Below are 19,856 nucleotides of genomic sequence, written 5' to 3'. Positions count from 1 at the left end.
CACCCCAAGAAGAAAAAAATCCTCCCTAGCATTGGGCTTGCCTATCTATACTCCTCCAGTCCTCCCGAATTAACACCTACTCAATGGGCACACCTGCGGGAGCTTGCAAATCAGATCTCTCACCTGGAATATTTTTAACTTTATGCTTGCCTTATATTAAGCAAAAGATAAAATGATTTCTCTCTTTTCCCCCCTTCGTTTTTGTTTAACAGCTATTAAATCTCTCATTCCATACCTCCAGTTTTCTGGGTCCAGAAGCATGTCATCTCCACATGCAGCAGTATTTAATTACTACTTTGTCCACAGTAAATACGAATAAGTAAAATAAACAAAATGTTGTATGAGTAACTGAATGTTGATAAAGATTCTACAAGGAAAAGTAAATAACTAGACCCGGGGAAAAGCATAAACACAAATATGTCAATCAGTATAATGCAATAAAAAATTAAGGCATTCGTCTGCCGGTTCATGGAAATGCATGTTTAACCCTTCAGAGAATAAAACTGAATGCTCACCCTAGTGTAACTTTTAGCATTTTGTCTGAAGATCTGAGGATGGGATGAGTGATGGGGAAGATATGTTCTAATCATGGCTCTGACAAGCTCTTTGGTGCCCAAGGCCATAGCTCCACAGGGGCTCCACGGGGTCTGGCGGGCACTGGTACCAGGTAGAGGTTCTGCCAGCTGCCTGTTCCTGTCCTACACGGTGCACCAATACAGCCATCAGGAGTGCTGGGAACCCAGACCCCTAAACCAGCCTGCTTCTCCTTCCCCATCACCTGGGGGCACGGGAGAGATGAGGCAGTGTGTGTCTATCCAGAGCTGGAAAGCCAGCACGTAATGGACATCCTTGCGGACACGGGACATGAGCAGAGGAATGAGCAGTTTTCCAGACACCCACTTACAGCTGTAAAATCCATACCGTACTATGCTAGAATATCACACTTGTGATCTGCCGCTTGCTGGAGGCTACCGTGCTCAGAATGACATCTTTAGGGCTGTAGTAGTTTAAAACTGCCTCAGCACACAGTCAACAGCGTAGGTTTAAAAAGCTCTCTTACAGCCAGCCACGTCTTGTCATAAACAAAAAAGCAGAATGAAGAGAGTTGTATTTTTGTTTCCTGGGGGTGGGTGCTTTGGGGTGGTGAGCATGGGATCAAAATCTCTGATAAAGTTCTCCATACAAAAAGGAATGTCCTACACACAAGATGCTTGGATCCCGTCATGTTTGAGCTCACAGCTTATGCATTGCACAGCTTCTCTTTTCTCTTTCACTGTAAATACTGCAGGGACAAGCCAAGGCTTTCTGTGGGTCTTATAGCTCACCACAGTTACAAAAATACAAACTGCTGCGCGCTCTTCTTGTTGCTAATAATAAGACTAAGTAGGATGTTCCCTATTTTAAAGAAAGACCATGGAGATGGCCTGTCTTCTATAAATGCTTCATCTATCTTTTTCTGAAGTGACACCATTTGTAAGTGGTGCAGCACCATCTATCCCACTGATCAGGCAACAAGATACTATTTTCGTGATATTGCAGACTGTTTCCAGGACTATAATTCTCCCATCAACTCGGCACTGTGATTGCACTGCACTTGAAACATGAAAGGAGTAGGTATTGGTGGGTAAGAGAGGCAGCTGTTTGTCATTCGAGCTATTTCAAGAACATTTAAAGTAAGTATGAATGATGCACAAAATGAAAAGTATACAGCTAAAACTTGTTACAATGTATTTTGTTGTAGAAGTCTTGCTTTTAGAAAATAGCAAAAAAGCAAGAAATGGAAAGACAAATCTTCCTTATGTTCGAGAAACTGAAGCCCCAAGATTCCCAAGCCCTTCAGAGATGCCAGACCTGTGAGTATTTAACTTTCCTTCTGTAAAGAGAGTGCCATGAAGTTAATAGGAATAGTCATTGATATAGCAGTTTGCATTTGGGTGATCATTTGAAATATGAGGTTTAATCGAAGTTGCAACTCAAAAAGTTGCCATCTAATGTTATCCCAATCATTTTCAGGACAAGGAAGAGAAAGAACAGCAACAGGTTCTAGAGCTTTTTAAAATTTTGTGTCTCCTTACCTATGTGAAGAGGTACCCAATGGACTGAACAGTGCTCATAAAGCAGTCATTCAGCCTGGCCAGTGTGTCCATCACAGGACGAGTCCTGGAGGCATGAACCAACCCCTTTAGCACTGGAGCCACACTTTCAAGTGTTACACATGACATGGAGGACTGAGACATTTGTTATACCACAGATCTGAAGACACACAGAACCAATGAATTGTAGTGCATCTCACAAATCTGCAAAGCAGTAGGCATGTGCTTTATTTGTTTTCTTCTCCATTTTTGTCACCACTGTCATGGTTCACTGAGTTCTTCCTAGGTTTTTTCCTCATCTCTGTTTCCCTGATGTCAGTTTTGATCAAAGGCCCTTTTATAACACAGAGACCTGTCCCCTCCTGACACCTGCATCGCAACCAATATTTTTTTTAAGCCTAACTTAGGCTGTTCACAGGTCAGGAGGCACAAGATGTGGAAAAGAAAGGCACTCAGGGGACCCAGAGAAGCTTAATACTCTTCAAAAAAATCATATCATATTGATCATTAGCAAGAATGGCAAGAAGGATTAGAGAAACTTAATTATTTATTCCATGTTGATCGTACAAACATTTAAGATTGCACTTTGGAAAAGCAAATTGGTACACAGTTTAGCTGTACATATCATATCCCTTGCTAAAATACTGACTGTCTGCATTAGGTACGTTAAAATTACATCAAAGTCCCTGCAGAGAAGCTCTTCTCTCACTTGATGTTCTGATCAGTGAGGACTATTTACTTGAGGACTAACTAAATCCAGCTGTTGACCTTTCAGGGGGATGTTGCTTGGGTGATACTGTACCTGGGCGAAGGTCCAGACAAAGGGATGGGCAGCCTGCAACACAAATTTGCAATTATGGGAAGGCTGGATGCCAGTCCTTTCCTGCCATAAGTTCAATCACTATATCTGTTCAGATATTTTTCTTTCACAAAAGGTCCACAGCTAAGCCAGAGGGCTTAAATATCTTCACTAATGTATTTCGCAGAGATGGAGTAGTGATAGGAGGAATCTCTAAGGCATGCAGTTCATGTAGCATCTTGAGGCATGTAAATCCATATGACATCCTTGAAAACGGAATTCAGAATCAGGTCTCGGGGGGGTTGCTACCTCAGATCCACAATCTAGAACTTAGTCTTTCATCCTGCTAACTAGATGGAGGATTTCTATGGAGAATATGCAGCAATTATATTTCAGCTTCAAAAGATTTCCTTCTTCTGTTGGAGTTTTTTACTCAGGATGAGTGGCAAGGCGCAATGCTGAATTTTTGAGAGCCAAAGGTCTGTTCCTGGGAGCTGCTGAGCATCCTCATTTCCCACTGAACTCACTGTAAGTAGTTGTTGTTTAGCATAAGGTTAAGCTTGAAGGAAGTGAGCATAAAACAACCCACAAACATTTGTATTTTATATGTAAACTAGATTTAGTATCTGTATTAACAGATGGAAAATGGATTGCACTGTGAATACAAATATTGTAATGTTCCTCTGTGTTTTATCACATGCGTAAAGGATTCTGCCTTTCATTATTTGCAGAGGGCCAAATCCCACAGCCCTCTTCCAAGTTCTTCCTTCTGCCATGCTGGGACAGACAGCCCATGGCTGGACAGAGTTCCTGCCCAGTAATTGCGCTGGAATATTGTTGTTACACTGGAACTGAAAGGCGCCAGTGCTCTGTGCTGTGCAAAGTGCTGCACAAAGGATACAGGGCATATCATTTAGAGCATGCAGTGTGTAAAGACCATGGCAGGATGACGTAAACAGAATGAGAGCAGCATTTACCTGTGCAACTGTACACATGCGTGCCTACGTGCACTGAAGGCAGGAGAGCTGCCCCGGGAGACGCCAAGGCTGCTTGAGTGCCAGGCTGCTTATTCCTCTGGACCTTGGATCCTCAGTGACTGTGAGCACACTGGGGAACTCCAGAGTGGCCCAGTGTAAAACCCGCTTGTATCCGCTGAGGATCTGGTGAGTTATCCCCTAGTTTTGTTCTCTCTAGTTGCACACTTACGATATGGCAGCTTTTGTGACTCTGCGGGTCCCTAGAGTGAACACCAAGTGACTTGGAGCTCGAGGCGAGAGCTGCGAAGGCCTTCAGTGTCCTACTTTGCTAAAATAGCATAATAAATATGTATATGGAAAACAGTAGAAATATATTAAAAGGACATCACTCAAGATTGCTCTTTCCCTTTGAATCATTAACTGAAATGATGTCTCTTGCTGGAACGCCGAGTATGAGAGTGTCTCTCCAGCTCAGATCTGCATGTCTGAAAGTGTTTGGGGACAGAACCAGACCCAGGGATGAAGTTATAAATTAAAATTTTATGAAGACACAAAGAACATCCTTTTGTTCTTTTTATATCTCCATATAAGGGTAATGGTGATAAATTATCTGATGCACTAGAAGGACATTTTACCCTTGCACCAATACTGACTGCTTTTCACTTTGCTTTATCTTGCTGGAACTCAGTTTACATGTCTGCATCTACTAATGTATTTACAAATCCATATGAGGGTATGTTTTGCATTCTTGTCCTGCCACATTCTTTAAGACTGAAGTATAAATTGGTCTCTTCAGCATGAACAACTCACAAAGAAATTTTTCTTACTGTATTTCTAGCCAGTCTCACATCAGGGATATTATCCTGTACTCCCTTAAGCAGTTGAATGATTAACTGTGTATGTTAGTAACACAAATGAATATCCAACTGCAGATATAATTACAAGAACTAGACTTATTATGCACTGGCCATAACTGAAGTATCACACTTGCAAAAACATTCGACCACTGTCTGGAGGAGTTCAATACTTCTCTATCAATACTTCTGAAACTCAAGGAATGCAAAGCAAATATAGACATCATATATGAAGCAGGGATATAAAATGATCAGAGTTTAAAAAGCACAGCTACAATGCCATGCCCTAAGTTTAATCATCACATCCATCATTTCTATGTTGGGTAGGTAGAGGGCAAAGAAGGACCGATTTCTCCCTAAGGGCTTTAGAGGAAGGGGCAGGAGGTGCGGGGTGGGGCAGGAAGGTAAGAAGCATTTGCCCACTGCAGAGTTTTAGGACTATGATACGGCTCAAGGATAATTAGGCTTCTGGGATGGGAAAGGGAAGGAGACAGTAGGTGGAGTCCTGTGCTTGCTCAGTGCGGGAGCACTACAGTGCTGCTGGGACCAAGGTGTGGTGGTGACCTTCCCGCAGCTGGAAGTTACAGAGGTACCACCTCCACCAGTCTGTTTGCTTTGCTGAGCTTCATGGAAAAGTGTCTTTATTGATTTCTCAGTCATACATAGGGACTGTGGGGGTTATATCTGTGGGGATAAGAGAAGGAAGACTGCTGAGTCATCCTTGAGGGTAGGGAGAATATGAAAAAGAGAACTTAGGGTCACACTTGTCCTGCGAGAGTGCTAAGAAGGTGTGTCAATCATCTGATCCTTCTCAAGTTGGTGGACTCCTGCTGGGTGAAGAAAGCAAAAGGGATCAACTCAGAACGTACTATTTATAACCTGAAAAGATTAGGATTAGTAGAGAGCTCTCAGGGTATGAGCATTTACCACAGATGTCACAGAGAACTCTCTCCCTCATCACCACCACCACCACCAGATCCTTTTTGTAGTGATCTGATGGGGAGCCATGGGCTGGAATTCAGGTCTGGTGTCAGAAAACGTCCCTGGTCAGGTGCATTAGCATCCCAACACCCCCTTCCTGCCTGGATGTGCTCTGATGAGTGCAAACAACCCACACTGTGGGCTGAGGCATCTATTCTGCTGCTAGGATGCTGTACGGACACAAGTTGAGCTGAACCCTGTTCACTCGTGGAAGGGGAGACTGTTGCCAGCAGAGGCCAGGTGCCTTGTGACAGAAGGAGAAGTCACTGGAGAGGAGAAGCAAGATGTGCCTGCAGACATTCACTCCTCAGCTCTGACATCACAGGCCATTTCCCAAGTTCATCATGTCACCACACCGGGCCGGGAAATGAGTAACACTGCCGGAACATGACCTCTGCGGGACAATCATCAGAGCAATTATCAATGTGTTGGTGAGAGCATGTTAACGTTGCCCTTCACCTTGCTTCTATTGCCATCTCCTCTAGTCCTGCTGATAGTCTCCCTCATCAGCAACAGGCTATGACTGCAGCTGCCCCTGGATAACTTATTCTAGGGCTGGCAACAACAACAGCTGCCTTACTGGCCCATGGGAAGAGCATCCCCCTTGTGTTTTGGGAGAGTAATTACTTTGGTTCCCACGCAGCACCACGCATGCAGTACATCTCAGCTCCAGCTGCACGTGGGCCACATACAGCAGCGAAGGAGCTGGCACTGCGGTTCTTGGGAACATCTATCGACCCTTTAACAAGGACCATTCCTTTTACAGGTCACATTGTGGGTGTTACCTTGACTGAAAGAACTGCCACACTCACGGAATACTTCCAAGGACCTTAATTCTGGTTTGATTTACTCTTCCTTTGAGCCACTGTTCATGATTGTTGATGTCAAACTTTCCTTGCAAGCCACTTGTCACAGCACTCTCCAAACTATCAAGCGGCAACAAGGTCTTTTACCATCTCATCCAGCACACTCTTGATAAAGTCCCTCTGCTGCCTTCTCCTTGTCTCACCTCATCCAGGACCCACTCTCTTCTCTCTGCTTCTTCCTCGGCTGCTCCCCCTTCATTGGCTCTCAACCACTTAACTTAACCAGCCACACCTGCACCTTATCTACATCGGCCAACCCACCCCCCCAAGCCAACCCACAGTTGTATGTTATCAATGCTAATTAACCCAGCTTCATTCCACTACACTTCCCCCTTTTTTTTTTCTTTTTTTTATGTTTTTAACAATCATTACAACTTTTTTACAAATAAATTTTTCATACAGTCCTCTATAACTCCTCTACAGCCACTGTAGAAGCAGCATGGACATTTGGAAAGCCAACAGTCTCCTGGGCATGATATCATGGATCACCAATGATTTGTAGACCATGGTTTGGCCATTGCTCCAACTCACTTACTCCTTCAGAAACAATGGACTAGAAAAAACGACCTGACCTTATGTCTGGGGAATGGATGCTATTCTTGCTATTTGAGACTCTACCCGTGAGTGGCTGACTCACACAGCCTCGAGCCACTGAACAGTAATAGTCACATGAGTTATATAGTATCAGCAAAATTGCTATGTTGCACCTGTACCTTGTAATGATTATCTAATCGTGGTGCTCCCTGGTGACTACAGGAAGCGAAGAACAGTGCAGTTAGGTGCCAGGTAGACCCAGTGTTTGAATGAGATTAAACTACAGAGGCACACGATTCCAGAAACACGGTTTACTAGTCAGTAAAGGTGGGCATCACTTAAGAGGACAGGAGTCACCGGAGGGGCACAGCCAGTGGCTTTATATAATAGAAGCAGTTTTTCTCGAAATCTATATTAAGCTACCTTAGTGGACATTTATTGGTAATGCACAACTCTGACGGTGTTTCCCACTCCACCACCTGTTTAAAGTCTTATCCCTCTGCTCTGGCAAGTGACTCGGCCGCTGTAAGGGGCACGGCTTGTCCAGGCATTGCCACTTGCACAGAGGTCACAACAGCATTTCTCAGTGTTGACTGGGCTTCCCGTGTGCCACAAAACCTCCCCAGCTGTAAAATGAGATAATATCCTCGATAGTTACTGGAAGGCTCAGTTCACTATGTCTGTGAAGTGTCTTGAGATTGTCTGATAGAAACAGTTAGAGAAGGATAAAATATAATTACATTAAAAGTATCCCACGGTGAGTTCCCGTCTAGCTTATCTGATGACTCACCAAGGCTCTTTCCTGACAGTACATAATACGTACTTTGGAATTTAAATAGCCCAGTCTAGCTGTAGGTGCAAACTGCAACACTGCCCCAATGATAAGCCTTCCCTGGTTAGGCAGCCAGCTGCACGTGAAGCCAGACAAATAAGAGAGCTCCATGAGTTAGGGAAACATCACTTAATGGTGCTGTTTACCACCCTGGAGCATTAATTGTATAGAGCATCAGGCCTCCTGACTCTGAGGAACGCTGTAGAACCAATAAGTGCTGCTAGCTGGAGGCCAAAGAATTGTTTGCCAGGAAAGCTCAGGCAGCAGTGGGTCTCACCACTTCTTCTGCACCCGATGAGCAGGCAACAGTGCAAGGTGGAGAGCTCAGCTACTTGAGCAGGACCTGTGCCAGCAGTCACAGGCGCTGGGGGTGTGTGGGGGTGTGCCTGTATATTTTCACTGGTTTTCAGTAGTTTGGGAGCAGGCACATGAATGTGTCAGCTAACAGAAAACATAGTCTAAGTCGTATCCTCCTGCTGTAAGCGTTTAACCCTGCAGAGACTTCTGTTCCCTGTTGCACAAGGTGTTTGGCTTAGACAGGCTTGTTCTCACCCAGTTAAAACCAGCACATCTGTCCTAACCCATAGCTGTATTTTTCCCTTGAAAGTAAGGCGCAGCTCCATGAACCTACTAGACACATCTTTTGTAGGCAGGAGTAACACTACCTGCACTGGAGTTTTGTCCTGCAAGGGCTGAGTCCAAAGCAGTTTGGCTCTTGACACTTTTGTTCTTCTGTAGCAACGTCTCCCTTGGGTTTCTCCAGCACAAAAGGCCTTCTGAATCCCCTCCAGGCTTTATAAATAGCTTTAGGATATAGCTCAACAAAGCAGAGCAGTAAACAATATCCAAAACATGAACAAAAAGGTATCACCACTAGATGTTCTAAGTGGTACCTAATAACGAGAAACTCACCAGGCTTGGGTGAAGGGAAAAAGAAATCAGAGGAAGCTTGTTGCTCTTGCTTGGTCATTTCCGATTTTGATTTTTTCTTTCCACCCATCTTTATTTGGTGGCTTTAGCTTATCTACTGAGATTAATTACAGTGAGAATGAAAAGACTTATATACTTGGGCAGTAGAGGTAAAGACAAGCCGACGAAAGAGCCCAAAGCTATCACCAGCAGTCTGTTTTTATTACTTCGCGGTATACTTTGCTTCTCTTCACAATAAGGAGCCTGGCTTGCAAGTTTTTAAATGGTCATGTCCTCAACCAGTTGGTAGTTGCTGTTAGAAATAATCCTCCTGAAAAGAATACATACCCTTTAGAAGACCTCATCACTTCACCCACAGTCCCGGATGAGATGGCAACGGTTACTGATGCTGGTAAAATATGGTGAGGTGATGGTGGGAGGGTCTGACAACTGAAAGCTTCGATACAGGTGGGATCCTACATCAGGTCGCTGGCTGGAGCCACTGTGACCAGCCCTATGTACCAGGCAACACCCACCCCTCCCAGGTTCCCATCTAAACACACAATCCAGACAAAGACTATGACCAAAAAACCAAAGACTTAACATTCCTTTTCTGAACTTCTATTTCATTCACCTAATTATTTATTTATATAGGAAAGGAGCCACAGAAGTCATTAATGGAAATTATTTTACTCAAGGTCACAGTGCTTATACCAGAGAAATATATCTCCTACATCGCATCCCGGTGTTCCAGTCACATCATCTTCATTCCTGCGTGGTTTAGCAAAAATCAGTTTAGAACAAGTAGTTTCTGCACACAGAGAATACCTCTGAGAAGCACCCGAGGAGTGCATGCGTAACACAAGTTCAAGGAAGTAACAGTATTAATAAAGTAACTGCTTCTATTTAGCACCACTGTTCCTTTAAGCACAAACATGAAGCGTGTGCTCCCACAAGTGATTGCTCCCAGTCCTCTGGGATCCACCCACGACCAGCTGCAGCCTCCGACATGCTCAGTCTATTCCTCTGAGCAGAAGATAAAAATAACTGCAAGCCTCCCACTCACTTTTGGAAGCCAAGCCCTGCTCGTCATCCCAGCAGGGTGCTGGGTCTCCGCAGGCTGGGTCCTTGGGTACGCAGTGTATCCCCGCAGGGGGAGGAGCGTGTGGCGTGTGTGGGATGCTGGCATGTGTGGGGTGCTGGCGTGTGTGGGGTGCTGGCGTGTGTGGGGTGCTGGCGTGTGTGGGGTGCTGGCGTGTGTGGGGCAGCCCAGTTTGCCCCAGGTGCTCAGCTTCTGTGCTGGGCTCATCCCGTTCCCTGCAGCAGTCACGTTGAGGCTGGTGGCACCTCGCAGAGGCTGACACCCCGCAGCGCCGCAGCCTGCTCGCTGCAGGCAGCAATCCTGGCCTTAGCGGTGGGTAAAGGGCTTCAGATGCGCCTCTGTCCTTCAGAGCATGACCACAAAGTGAGTCAGCATTGCTCCGCTGGCTACCAGGGAAAGGGTCCCAGCAAGACCCAAGCCAAGGACTTTTGTTCCTCAGCGTGTTACCGAATGTAACGTACCCCAGCAAGTTACTGAAAGGCTGTTAATTTTGAGCCCAGTTCACCAAAGTGCTTATGCAAGTGACTAAGCGAGCAAGACTTTTAAAAATCTGATTTACATCCATTCATCAAACATCCTGCTTTGTCAGCTGTAGACAGGGTTTGCTCCTGGCCTCACTCACCCCAAACAGCGACATAAATAGTTGGGGGAGCACAGTGGGCTGGTACCCCGCTCAGCCCAGTGCGTGGGTTGCTGTCCCTGTGGTACACGCATGCTCCGCTGAAGGAGCTCTACCATCGAGATGCAGAGCTGGGAAAGTTTTAGTCTTGACCTGCTTTCTCCACTGAGGTTTTTGTCTTCTAGTCACCCATGGAGCTCATCATGAGTCCACTGGAGGAGCAATGCTCTAGCCCAGATCCTTCTAACTGTGGAAGGATCAGGTAACCCTACTTTTAATCCTAAAACTGATTTAAAATGTTGGCGATTTCCACATGCTTCTTTTATTCTTAACAGCCTCCTTTGGGATTTCAGCTCACTAGAACTGAGCAGTGTGAGCTGAAGTAGAAGAACATGGAAGCCAAAGCATCTGACTGCCACTGAAGTCTATGGGATTTAGACACTTCTCTGTCCCAAAAGATGGATACAGTTCCATATGTTTTTAGAGTGAAGTTTCTCAACCACTTTTTAGGAAAGGCCTTCCTGATACCACCCAGAAAAAAATCCACAGACCATGTTGTTGTTTCTTTGAGGAACCGAACAAAGAAAAGCAGTACTTGCAATAAAAAAAGAACGAGACTAAACCTTGAATGTTTGCCTGTTACTTCCCGCACCACCACGTACACACACTTATTTCCTTATCTGCGTGTGAGTGTAAATTTGTTGCTTCTTTTTTCCAGATCATGGACCGATGTCCTTTGAACCACAAAAGGTTTGCAGATCAAATAATATTTCTCTATGGCAATTATTACAGAAAGCTGCAAAGAATGAAATTCCTTCTCTGTGACAAGCCATACAGTATTATTTTGAACAATTGTATAGGAGCTTGAAGCAGACATATGATCATAGAGAGTGGTTTGGTTAACTTTGGTTTGAAAAGTCTGTTTTGCTTTTTTTGCACTGCTTTCAGGCTTTCAAACTTATACCAGATTTTTCTGTTGCAACAGGTTTTTTTTCTCAACCAGTCGCAAGAAATTTGACTGTCAGAATCTTGTTTCTGCTGTTAATCTAAGGCACTTTCAAATTATTTGCCCTTCATGAAGAAACAAGAGAATCTGCCTTTTTAGGTGCCCTGAAATTTTCTTCCAGAAGGTTTGCTGCCCCATGAAAACATGGCCAGTACATCTGACCCAGCCGGACCAGATTATGAAGGGCGATTAAAAAAACTCTCAAAGGTCATCGAAGAACTGTGAGAATTGGTCAGAAAGCAGGTGGCCTTCCCCAGTCCAGCGAAGATGAAGGAACAAGCATTTCTTACATCGCTTCCCTCGGGCAGGCTCCGGGTGTCCCGCAGCGCTGCCCCTTATCAGGAGCATTCCTGCCTGCCCTGTTTGTCACAAACCGGCCGGAGCGGGAGCGCGCAGCCCAGGCAGTGATTCAGTGGTGATGGGGAAGGGCAGGTGGAGCAGGTAAGTCACCTCCAGACAGGAGGGTATAAAAGACACTTGAATTACAGCGGCAGGGCCACTTGCACACCGGGAGCTGTTAGAGGTTACTTGTATTGCCAGACCTTCTGTGTGCTTGGAAGCGAGTCGGGAAGCTACCGGGGAGCTCGAATACCAGGAGGCAGCTTATAAATACAAAAGACCCTGAGCCTAAGACAATCCTCTGGAGAGAAGACTCTTCAGGGGTAGAAATCAAGAGCCCAGAACATGCTTTTCTCCTCCTAAACAGCACTTGAACAGGTATTTATAGACTTTAATCTGCTGTACACCTCTTAACTTGCTGGGTATTCAGTTTCTCTGAGTTAAAGATACCATTAGGGAATCATGCTACAGAACAGTTTTGGCCACTATCTTAACTGCGTACTCTCGTTTGTCTGGTTTTATGGTGTGGAAGTAGGTTTTCTAGGACTTGTTGAGAAGCGAAAAGTACTTAAGTACTTAGTTTTAAATCTGAGTTTACAAGTCTCTCCTGAATGGTTTTGTTATTTACTGATGTTCCCAAAGTTTCTGGAAAGCCCAGGTAAAGAGCTGGGAAAGTGAGGTAAACAGCTGCAGGGTCTGAGGGGATGCAGTGTGACCGTGCAGGTCTGAACAATTGAAGATATTGTCTTATATTAAAAAAAATAAATAAATCATGTGATCATGTAGCGCAGAAAAAAAAAAAAAAGGGCCAATAGAAAAACAAACAAATAAACCCCCCAGACCCTAACTAATTCTATTGAGATTCCAGACTGCGTGTCTTCATTGGGGCTTTCCAGCTTTAGTGGCCGGCTCTTATTTCGTAGTACAGCAGGAGTGCAAGAGAAACCTTGGTCCCTGCGTTAGCTGCTGCCCAAACCCATTTTTTCTTTCTGAGCATCAGCATTACGGCAACACACCAAAAGACCCAAGCAGCGGGCAGAGGCTGACCTGTCCAGTGCGGTGCAGCGTGAGTTTAAACTGTCTTTCCCATGACTCTGTGCCCTGATCCTTGTATCTTCCCAGTTTAAGTCAACTACCTGTGTCATGTCTGACCAAGGTGCTTCGTAACACCAAAATATTGATAAAAGTAAGTAGACTCAAAAGTTATTAAAACTAAGAAGCATCTATAGTGTCACGATCATCTGTAGCAAAGGCAAAACATGGGCAAAAGCTTCTATCTTTTATCTTTATTTAAAAGCAACCTTTGTGAGTAAACTTCCTCCAGTTTACTATCACGGCACTGCTGTTGCTGTAGCTGTCACGTTACAAACTAGCAAAAACCCCAACAGGACAGCTTTTTCATATAGGTTACGAAATTACAGTTTGCGCAAGCAAAGGCTCTCTCTTTCTGAGGTTACCAGGTTGCCACTGGTTTTGCTGCTCATCGTCTCTGACAAACACTTGAAGCTTGAGGGACTGCAAAGAACTGGGCGTAGGGAATGCAGTTCTGCAAAACAGATTTAGTAAAAAAAAAAAACAACAACCTAACTCAAAACAACTGGGGTTTTCCCTCACCTCTGTGCCAGCTTGGGCTCTGGATTTGTAATTCATCAGCATCTGCCAGATTGTGCTAAAACATGCACGGTGATCTGTAGCCAGAAAAAAATTTAAAAAAATTTAAAAACCCATCACAACTTGCTGAAATGTGCAGATAGCCTGTGACTGAAAATTTAACTTGAGGAGAGGCTTCACAAAATTTTCTTCGTTTAGAATAAGGGAAGAAAAAGAAGGAAGGTTCTTAAAGTTGGTTCCAGCTCCGGCAATGCTAGCTGTGATGGCAGTGGGGGGAATACTTCACTCTTAAATAATGGAGACTTTTTTGGTGCAATGTGAGGAATACGCAGTCTTTCTGATACCTCAAATTAGCTTTCTGTGCTGAGACGTGGAGTCTCTAGTCATGCTGGTGAGCCACTGCTGGAGTGATGGGAGACCTATAATTACAGCAGCAATCTGAACCTTTCTGGCTTGTCATCGGTAAATCTCCCAACACAAAGAATCAAGCCTAGCTAGTTCAGTGACACAGGCTACAAAAATGTTCCCCAGGCACACAGCATCAGGGCCATCGCTGGGAATTTCCTCCAGCTGAACAGTTGCTTTCAGGTAAAAGTGCTTGATAGCTGAAAAGTTGTATATATCTGAATATCTGCATGTATGCGAAGCTGCATGTCTAGCCGAGGGATAACTCGAGTTCAGGGCAACGCTTCGGTTGCTGAAAAGACATTGTAAACCGGTTTGCTAGAAGTGGCGTATCAGCCGCTCAGCTCGAGGCTCCTGCCTGCACACCACAACAAAGCAGAGAGCACATGGCAGCACACAGCAAGGCTTGGGCCGTGCTGGCACTGCTCCAGGGCCGAGGACAGGGAGGAACTGTGTTTCCCTAGGGAAACCAGAGCAACAAGGAAACAGCAAAGAATTCCCCTTGCTCTGGCGCCAAGGCCATTTCCCCCAGTGTTGCTTTTCTTGCTGTGTCACAGTGACAAGACAGAAATGCTTCTTGTGCTGCTTGGAGTCGAGGATGAAATAAACTTTGCAAGATAAGGTGTTTCCTCACCTCCCTTGGGTTCTCCTGTGATATGGGGGGGGAGTTGAGACCCTGCTGTGGACAGACTAAACCAGGCAGCATCACCGGGTGGTGCCTCGCCTGCCTGCCAGGCATGAACCATGATTCAAGGCACAAAGCTCTGTCAGAGCACATCAAGAAAGATTAACCTCGCCCTCATCACCTCCACAACTGAACAGCGTTATCTGTCTCTTAGGCCTTGCTCATGCTGCCACCATAATATCTGAGTGCCTCCCAGACACTGGGAGACTGCCATAGCGAGGTCCCTGCTTGACCTCATGGAGTCTTCTGCTCTCCTCCCTGCTCAGGTTTCGGCGAGCACCAGCCGGGGTAGGTTTTTGTTGTGTTTTTTCTGCCCAGAGGGAGGCATGTACGGGGAAAGACTGCACCCATCTATAAGCCCATGGGGGTTCTGGTGAAAAGGCTTTGGCTGGATGGTGGATCTCTGCTGGTTGCTTGCTTCTTTGCAGGATGTTTAACTTCACCTTCGGTACGCAGCTTCAAACAGGCTACCTGTGTCATTCTCGTCTCTAGCAGGGATCTCTTCCAGGCTCAGGATGCCGTGGAAGTCACGAACTTGCTCTTTGTTCCTTTTAAGGGGTTACACACAGGCCTGGTGATGGGTGTGTTCACATTGTTTGAAATGAAGGCTGTGGTTTTCTTCTCTTCTAGAGTCTCCCAGGGCTCTGTTCATTTCCTCGGGCTCCGTCATGTCGTGCTTCACGCAGCTGTGGCACTCCAGCACACCAGACTCCCCCACCAGCCCAGTCCCTGCATCTCCAAGTGAAATCCCCATCCCCATCAGCCCCATCGTTGTCACCTCCCCAGGAGATGGCAAGAGGAAGGCAAGGTCCCCAACTGACAAGCCGGGGTCTCCAAACCCAACATCTCCGAAGCCAACCTCCCCTGTTGAGTGCTCCATTTGCTTCAACACCTACGACAATACCTTCAAGACGCCCAAGCTGCTCCAGTGCTCCCACGTGTTCTGCCTGGAGTGCGTGGCCCGCCTGAGCACAGGGCTGCCCCCAAACCAGCCAGAGGACCAGCTCCCCTGCCCCTTCTGCAGGCAGCTGACCAGCATCCCTCAGGAAGGTGCCCCAGCACTGGAGACCAGCAGGGAGCTCCTCGCCACGCTGCCTCCCGCGCTCCAGCAGGAGAAGGTGCTCTGGATGGAAGGGACCAAGCTCTGCTGCCGTCAGTCTTCTGACGACCCTGAGAATCCAGACTCGTGTATCTCCATTGATGTTGCCATGAGCAAGCCAGAAAGCCCGGAGGCCCCCCCGGCAGGGTTAGCTGGGAGGCTGTCCCGCTGTGACATGTGCGATGACTGGAAACGCATCGTCCTCCTCTCCGCGTTGATCATCATCCTGTTCTGCATCATTCTGTGGCCAGTCCAGTGTGCCCTGAAGACAGGGAACCTCCGCTGCTTCACAAGGACTGTTGCAATGAGCAGGCCAGAGTATCTTCCCCCTAAACACACCACAGTGGCACCACCAGTGACACAACCCCCCTTCCAGTAGCAGCGAGGCTGCCAGCTCCCTCCCTGCAGCACGCGCGGCCGGCAGGACCAATGCCCCAGGGACGTTCCTTGTTTGCTGGCAGACCCTGTGGCCCACTCCCCACACTCCCCCTGTGCCTGCGCTTGAACACACGCATCCTCCTCCAGGAGTTCTGCCGAAACACTTGCCTGCCAAGCCGTCTCCAGCCCAGGAATGCTCCAAGGAGCTGCCTCAGCATCCTGCTGCCAAGCTCTCCATAGAAACGGAGCCTTCCAAGCAACAGGCAGGTTCCTCGGAGGTTTGCCACGAGTGGCACCGGCACCCACCGTGTGCTGCCTTGGATGGACCCCAGGTGACACTGGGTGCCGTTCCTCTAACTCCCTCAGGGAATTAAAGGGCTATTTTTGCAAACTGAAGGATCTACCTGATTATTCCTAAGAGGAGCTGGGAACTGGAGGGTAAAGACATGTCAGAGTCGTATAAGCAGGTGAAAATTATCCTCATTCCGCATGCCTGGAACATTTTCCAGGGCATTATTCAGTGCTGGCGGTGCAAATGCTGCCTCCTGCTGACACGCCCGGGTCTGTCACCGCTACCCCCTTCCCGGCTGTGCTGCTATTCTGGTGAGCTTTTGAACGGAACAAAGCAGCCTGACTACCCATTTTTCCCCTAAGATGACGCTTAAAAATCACTCATCCCTACCTGGAAAGCGATTTTGAAGGCAGGGGGTGAGCACTGTTAGGACACTGACACAGTGGTACCACCCCACCCCCTCGAGTGACACCATCACTGAACTTAATTCATACTCACAGACAAACTGTTACCACAACGATAGATGTTCCATCTTTTGAGAGCTTTACCCTCCTAATCTTAACGTGTCAGTATTAAGACACAGGCCAGTTCTTACACTTATATTTTTATTTGATCCAGTGATCTTCTGACAGTGATTAACAAAAGTCTTCATGATGACGGTGGCTTACAATTAAATGTTTTCTATTCAAACACATGGATGTAAGATGGCATTCTATGTAAGTACCATATGTGTATGTATTAAATTATGGTTTTATACAATGCAAGGTGTCAGTTTGTAGCAATTACTCCACATTTCCCTTCCTACCTGCAGCTGGAGGTGTTCGCTTAGCAGCCCCGAGTCCAGCTGCATTCCCAAATCATGGTAGCTACACAGCAGGTGGCATGTCTGTACCCTGGGTCGTACATCAGCTGTCCCAGCGTTGTACAATGCTGCACACATGGGCAGCTTTATCCTGTAACTCCACACTTACTACCATCTAGGCGGTGCTGCCCCAGATGCAACTTCCCTCTGTGTCTACCTGATTTGACCTGACCTGAAAAATGAGAAGCTGCAAAGACTGCTCATCTTTTGCTTCTTCCCAGCTGGATGAAAGTTGCTTCCAGTCTCCGTTTTCAGGAAATCTAATTTGAAATAGAAAAGGCTGAAGCAATGGCAGAAGTAACTCCAGTCTGTTGCTATGCAAAACTCCCGTGGAAAGCCGCTGTGCGCTTTATCTGCAACACCTTTGTTGTTCAGCTGCAGGCTGGTACTATCTGCACCAGCCATGTGTCTGCAGAAACTACTCCAGGCACTCTTAACAACTTCTGCCAAAGTCACCGGGCTTGACAGGGATTCTCACTTGTACCACCCTGTCCATTCCACTGTGCTTGCCACTGAAGGGATACCTTCACAGGACCAATTTAAACGTGCTCTTGGAAAAAGCGACTCACCAAGACTTAAGGCAGAGAAGGGACTTCCATTTTACCCGAGGTGCGTTTGGGGCTAAGCCCAGCAAACAGACACTAGTGCAGACGAAGTGCTTTGTCATCACACCTTCGTTACCACTCAGCTCCCACTGATGGGACCTAAGGGCAGGGGAGCGGGAAATAACATCTTCAGCCTATAAAATGTATTGTTACGGTGGCAACTGGGCCACAGAGATGTTCCCACAGTTCCAACTGCTCCCAATTGTCTGTCACAGCATCCTTGGGGGGGCTGTCCCTTTGCACCTCCCCTTCTCACTGTGGGCTTGGGAACACAGGCTGAAGGTTTAGCTGGAAGGCAGCTGAACCTCTCACTCGTGCATAACCAAAAGGAAGAGCCAAAGCAAGTGAAAATGGGGCCCTGAGCAGCAGCGTTTGGCGATGGGACACACTGGGGCTGCCCCATTGTCCGCACCAACTGTCCAGTCACTTTCCCAAAAAGTAAACTACTTCAGGAAAAAAAAAAAACCCACCAAAACAAAACCACCTGCCTTGAGAATATTCAATATTTATTAAAAGTGCAATAAAAATAAACAGTTCTCCTGTCCCTGGGACATGGGACCAGGAAGACCAGCCAGGAAATACAGCCAAGGTACATCATTGTGCTCTTGTTCAACCCCTTCTGCTCAACACTCGGAGCCGGCGCTCCAGGCACTAACACCCCCACCATGCAGTGAGCCCACCCTGTGCCAGGGACCGAGGAGGACTCCAGCATCAGCCCCACGTATGCTCTGGAGGTTCAGGCACTGGCCCTCAGACCCAAGGCTCCCCTCAGAGCACACTTCCAGACACGTGGATCCTGCAGGAAGGGGTTCTTTGGCAGGACTATTTGCAGGCCTTAGGGCTGGAACAGCAGGAAGCACTGGCAGTCACAAGTCAAGACTTATGACCAGAACTGGAATACTCCACTCAGTGACACGCTCATCTTCATAGCACTGGTCAAGTCACAAACACTCCTACAACACCCTTACTCAGCAGACACAACACTTGCCATACAGTTGCAAGGGAGAAAGAAAAGAGGTCATGCAGCAAGGTAATGCAAGAGCTGCATCAAGCTTAGAGGGGCCCAGCTCAAAAAGTTCAGCTCAGTTAGTATTCGAGGCTGTTACTCGCTAGGGGTGGCTAAAAGCACAGCGCACAGCCACAGCTGCTTTCCTGCCCTTCAGCACCCATCAGTTAGGTGAGATTTCACTTAGCCCAGCGCTGAGACCCACACAGCCAGGATGGAGATGCTCACCTCTGTCTCTCAGTTCTGCTATGAAACCCGCGTGCAGAGCGGCTAGCACTCCCAGGCACACACACGCGTCTGCTGTACTACAGCAGCAGGGCTTGCTCGGTGTGCTTTGGCAGGGTTGCATAGAAATCTAGAACCAGTACAGCCAAAAGGAAGTGTGAGAAGAGAACGAACAGAGGTGCAAATACCTGGGTCCAGGCAGTGCTCTCTATTTCTCACACTCACAGGCAGCAAAGTTACTCCAGGATTTAGTCTAAAAACACTTAGAAATGATTGACCTAATGAAAACATTGAAGTGTACTAACATTTTACTAACACCCTAAGTGGGCAACCCTGGAAAAGCTCCTAAGCAAATAGTTCTTTCCATTCCTTTTAACAATTTGTATGTAAAAAATAAGAATCTTAAATTAAAAAAAAAAAAAATTAAACTGAGCTTTGATGCCCTAATGAATGTCCAGAGGCACTTCCACATAAATATCAACCTACTGATACAGGGGAGAATGGGAGAAGATCCTTCTCACGAATAAGTTAGGTCAAGGCACGTTCTTAGGCGCAGACTCTGCTTGCTTCTTACAGTCAGCTTCTTCCTCGCTGAATCCAAGGTGCTTGGGGAAGGCAAGATGGGCAAAAAAAATTGTCTGCAACTGCAGAACTTGGGAAGGGTGGACGTAAACACTGTAAATCCTGCATTCCAAAAACAAGAAGGAAGAAGGGTGGCAGGGTTTATAACTGGGAGAAAAGTGCATTGATAAGGCTACAGAGCTGAGACACTCCCAG

The 19,856-nt window shown here is 46.6% G+C and overlaps 2 protein-coding genes across 5 annotated transcripts in view; one reads left to right on the top strand and one right to left on the bottom strand.

Moving 5' to 3' along the window:
- Position 1: 1 nt before the first annotated feature.
- Positions 2–19,507, top strand: RNF223 (ring finger protein 223). Its single transcript, XM_080380093.1, has 3 exons — positions 2–9,977; positions 10,752–14,900; positions 15,243–19,507. The coding sequence occupies exons 2-3, from the start codon at positions 14,849–14,851 to the stop codon at positions 16,088–16,090; spliced, it is 900 nt and encodes a 299-aa protein (XP_080236219.1). The 5' UTR covers positions 2–9,977; positions 10,752–14,848; the 3' UTR covers positions 16,091–19,507.
- Positions 18,334–19,856, bottom strand: part of LOC308060852 (tyrosine-protein phosphatase non-receptor type 11-like) — a 58,092-nt gene continuing 56,569 nt past the window's right edge. For all 4 annotated transcript variants that reach the window (XM_080380053.1, XM_080380052.1, XM_080380055.1 and 1 more), the window contains one exon: positions 18,334–19,763. The gene's annotated coding sequence lies outside the window, so the exon portion shown is untranslated. The remainder of the gene's footprint in view (positions 19,764–19,856) is intronic.

This window comes from Falco punctatus (assembly GCF_963210335.1).
Source record: "Falco punctatus genome assembly, chromosome: 3".
NCBI classification, from domain to species: domain Eukaryota; kingdom Metazoa; phylum Chordata; class Aves; order Falconiformes; family Falconidae; genus Falco; species Falco punctatus.
This window is presented reverse-complemented; position numbering and strand designations above follow the sequence as displayed.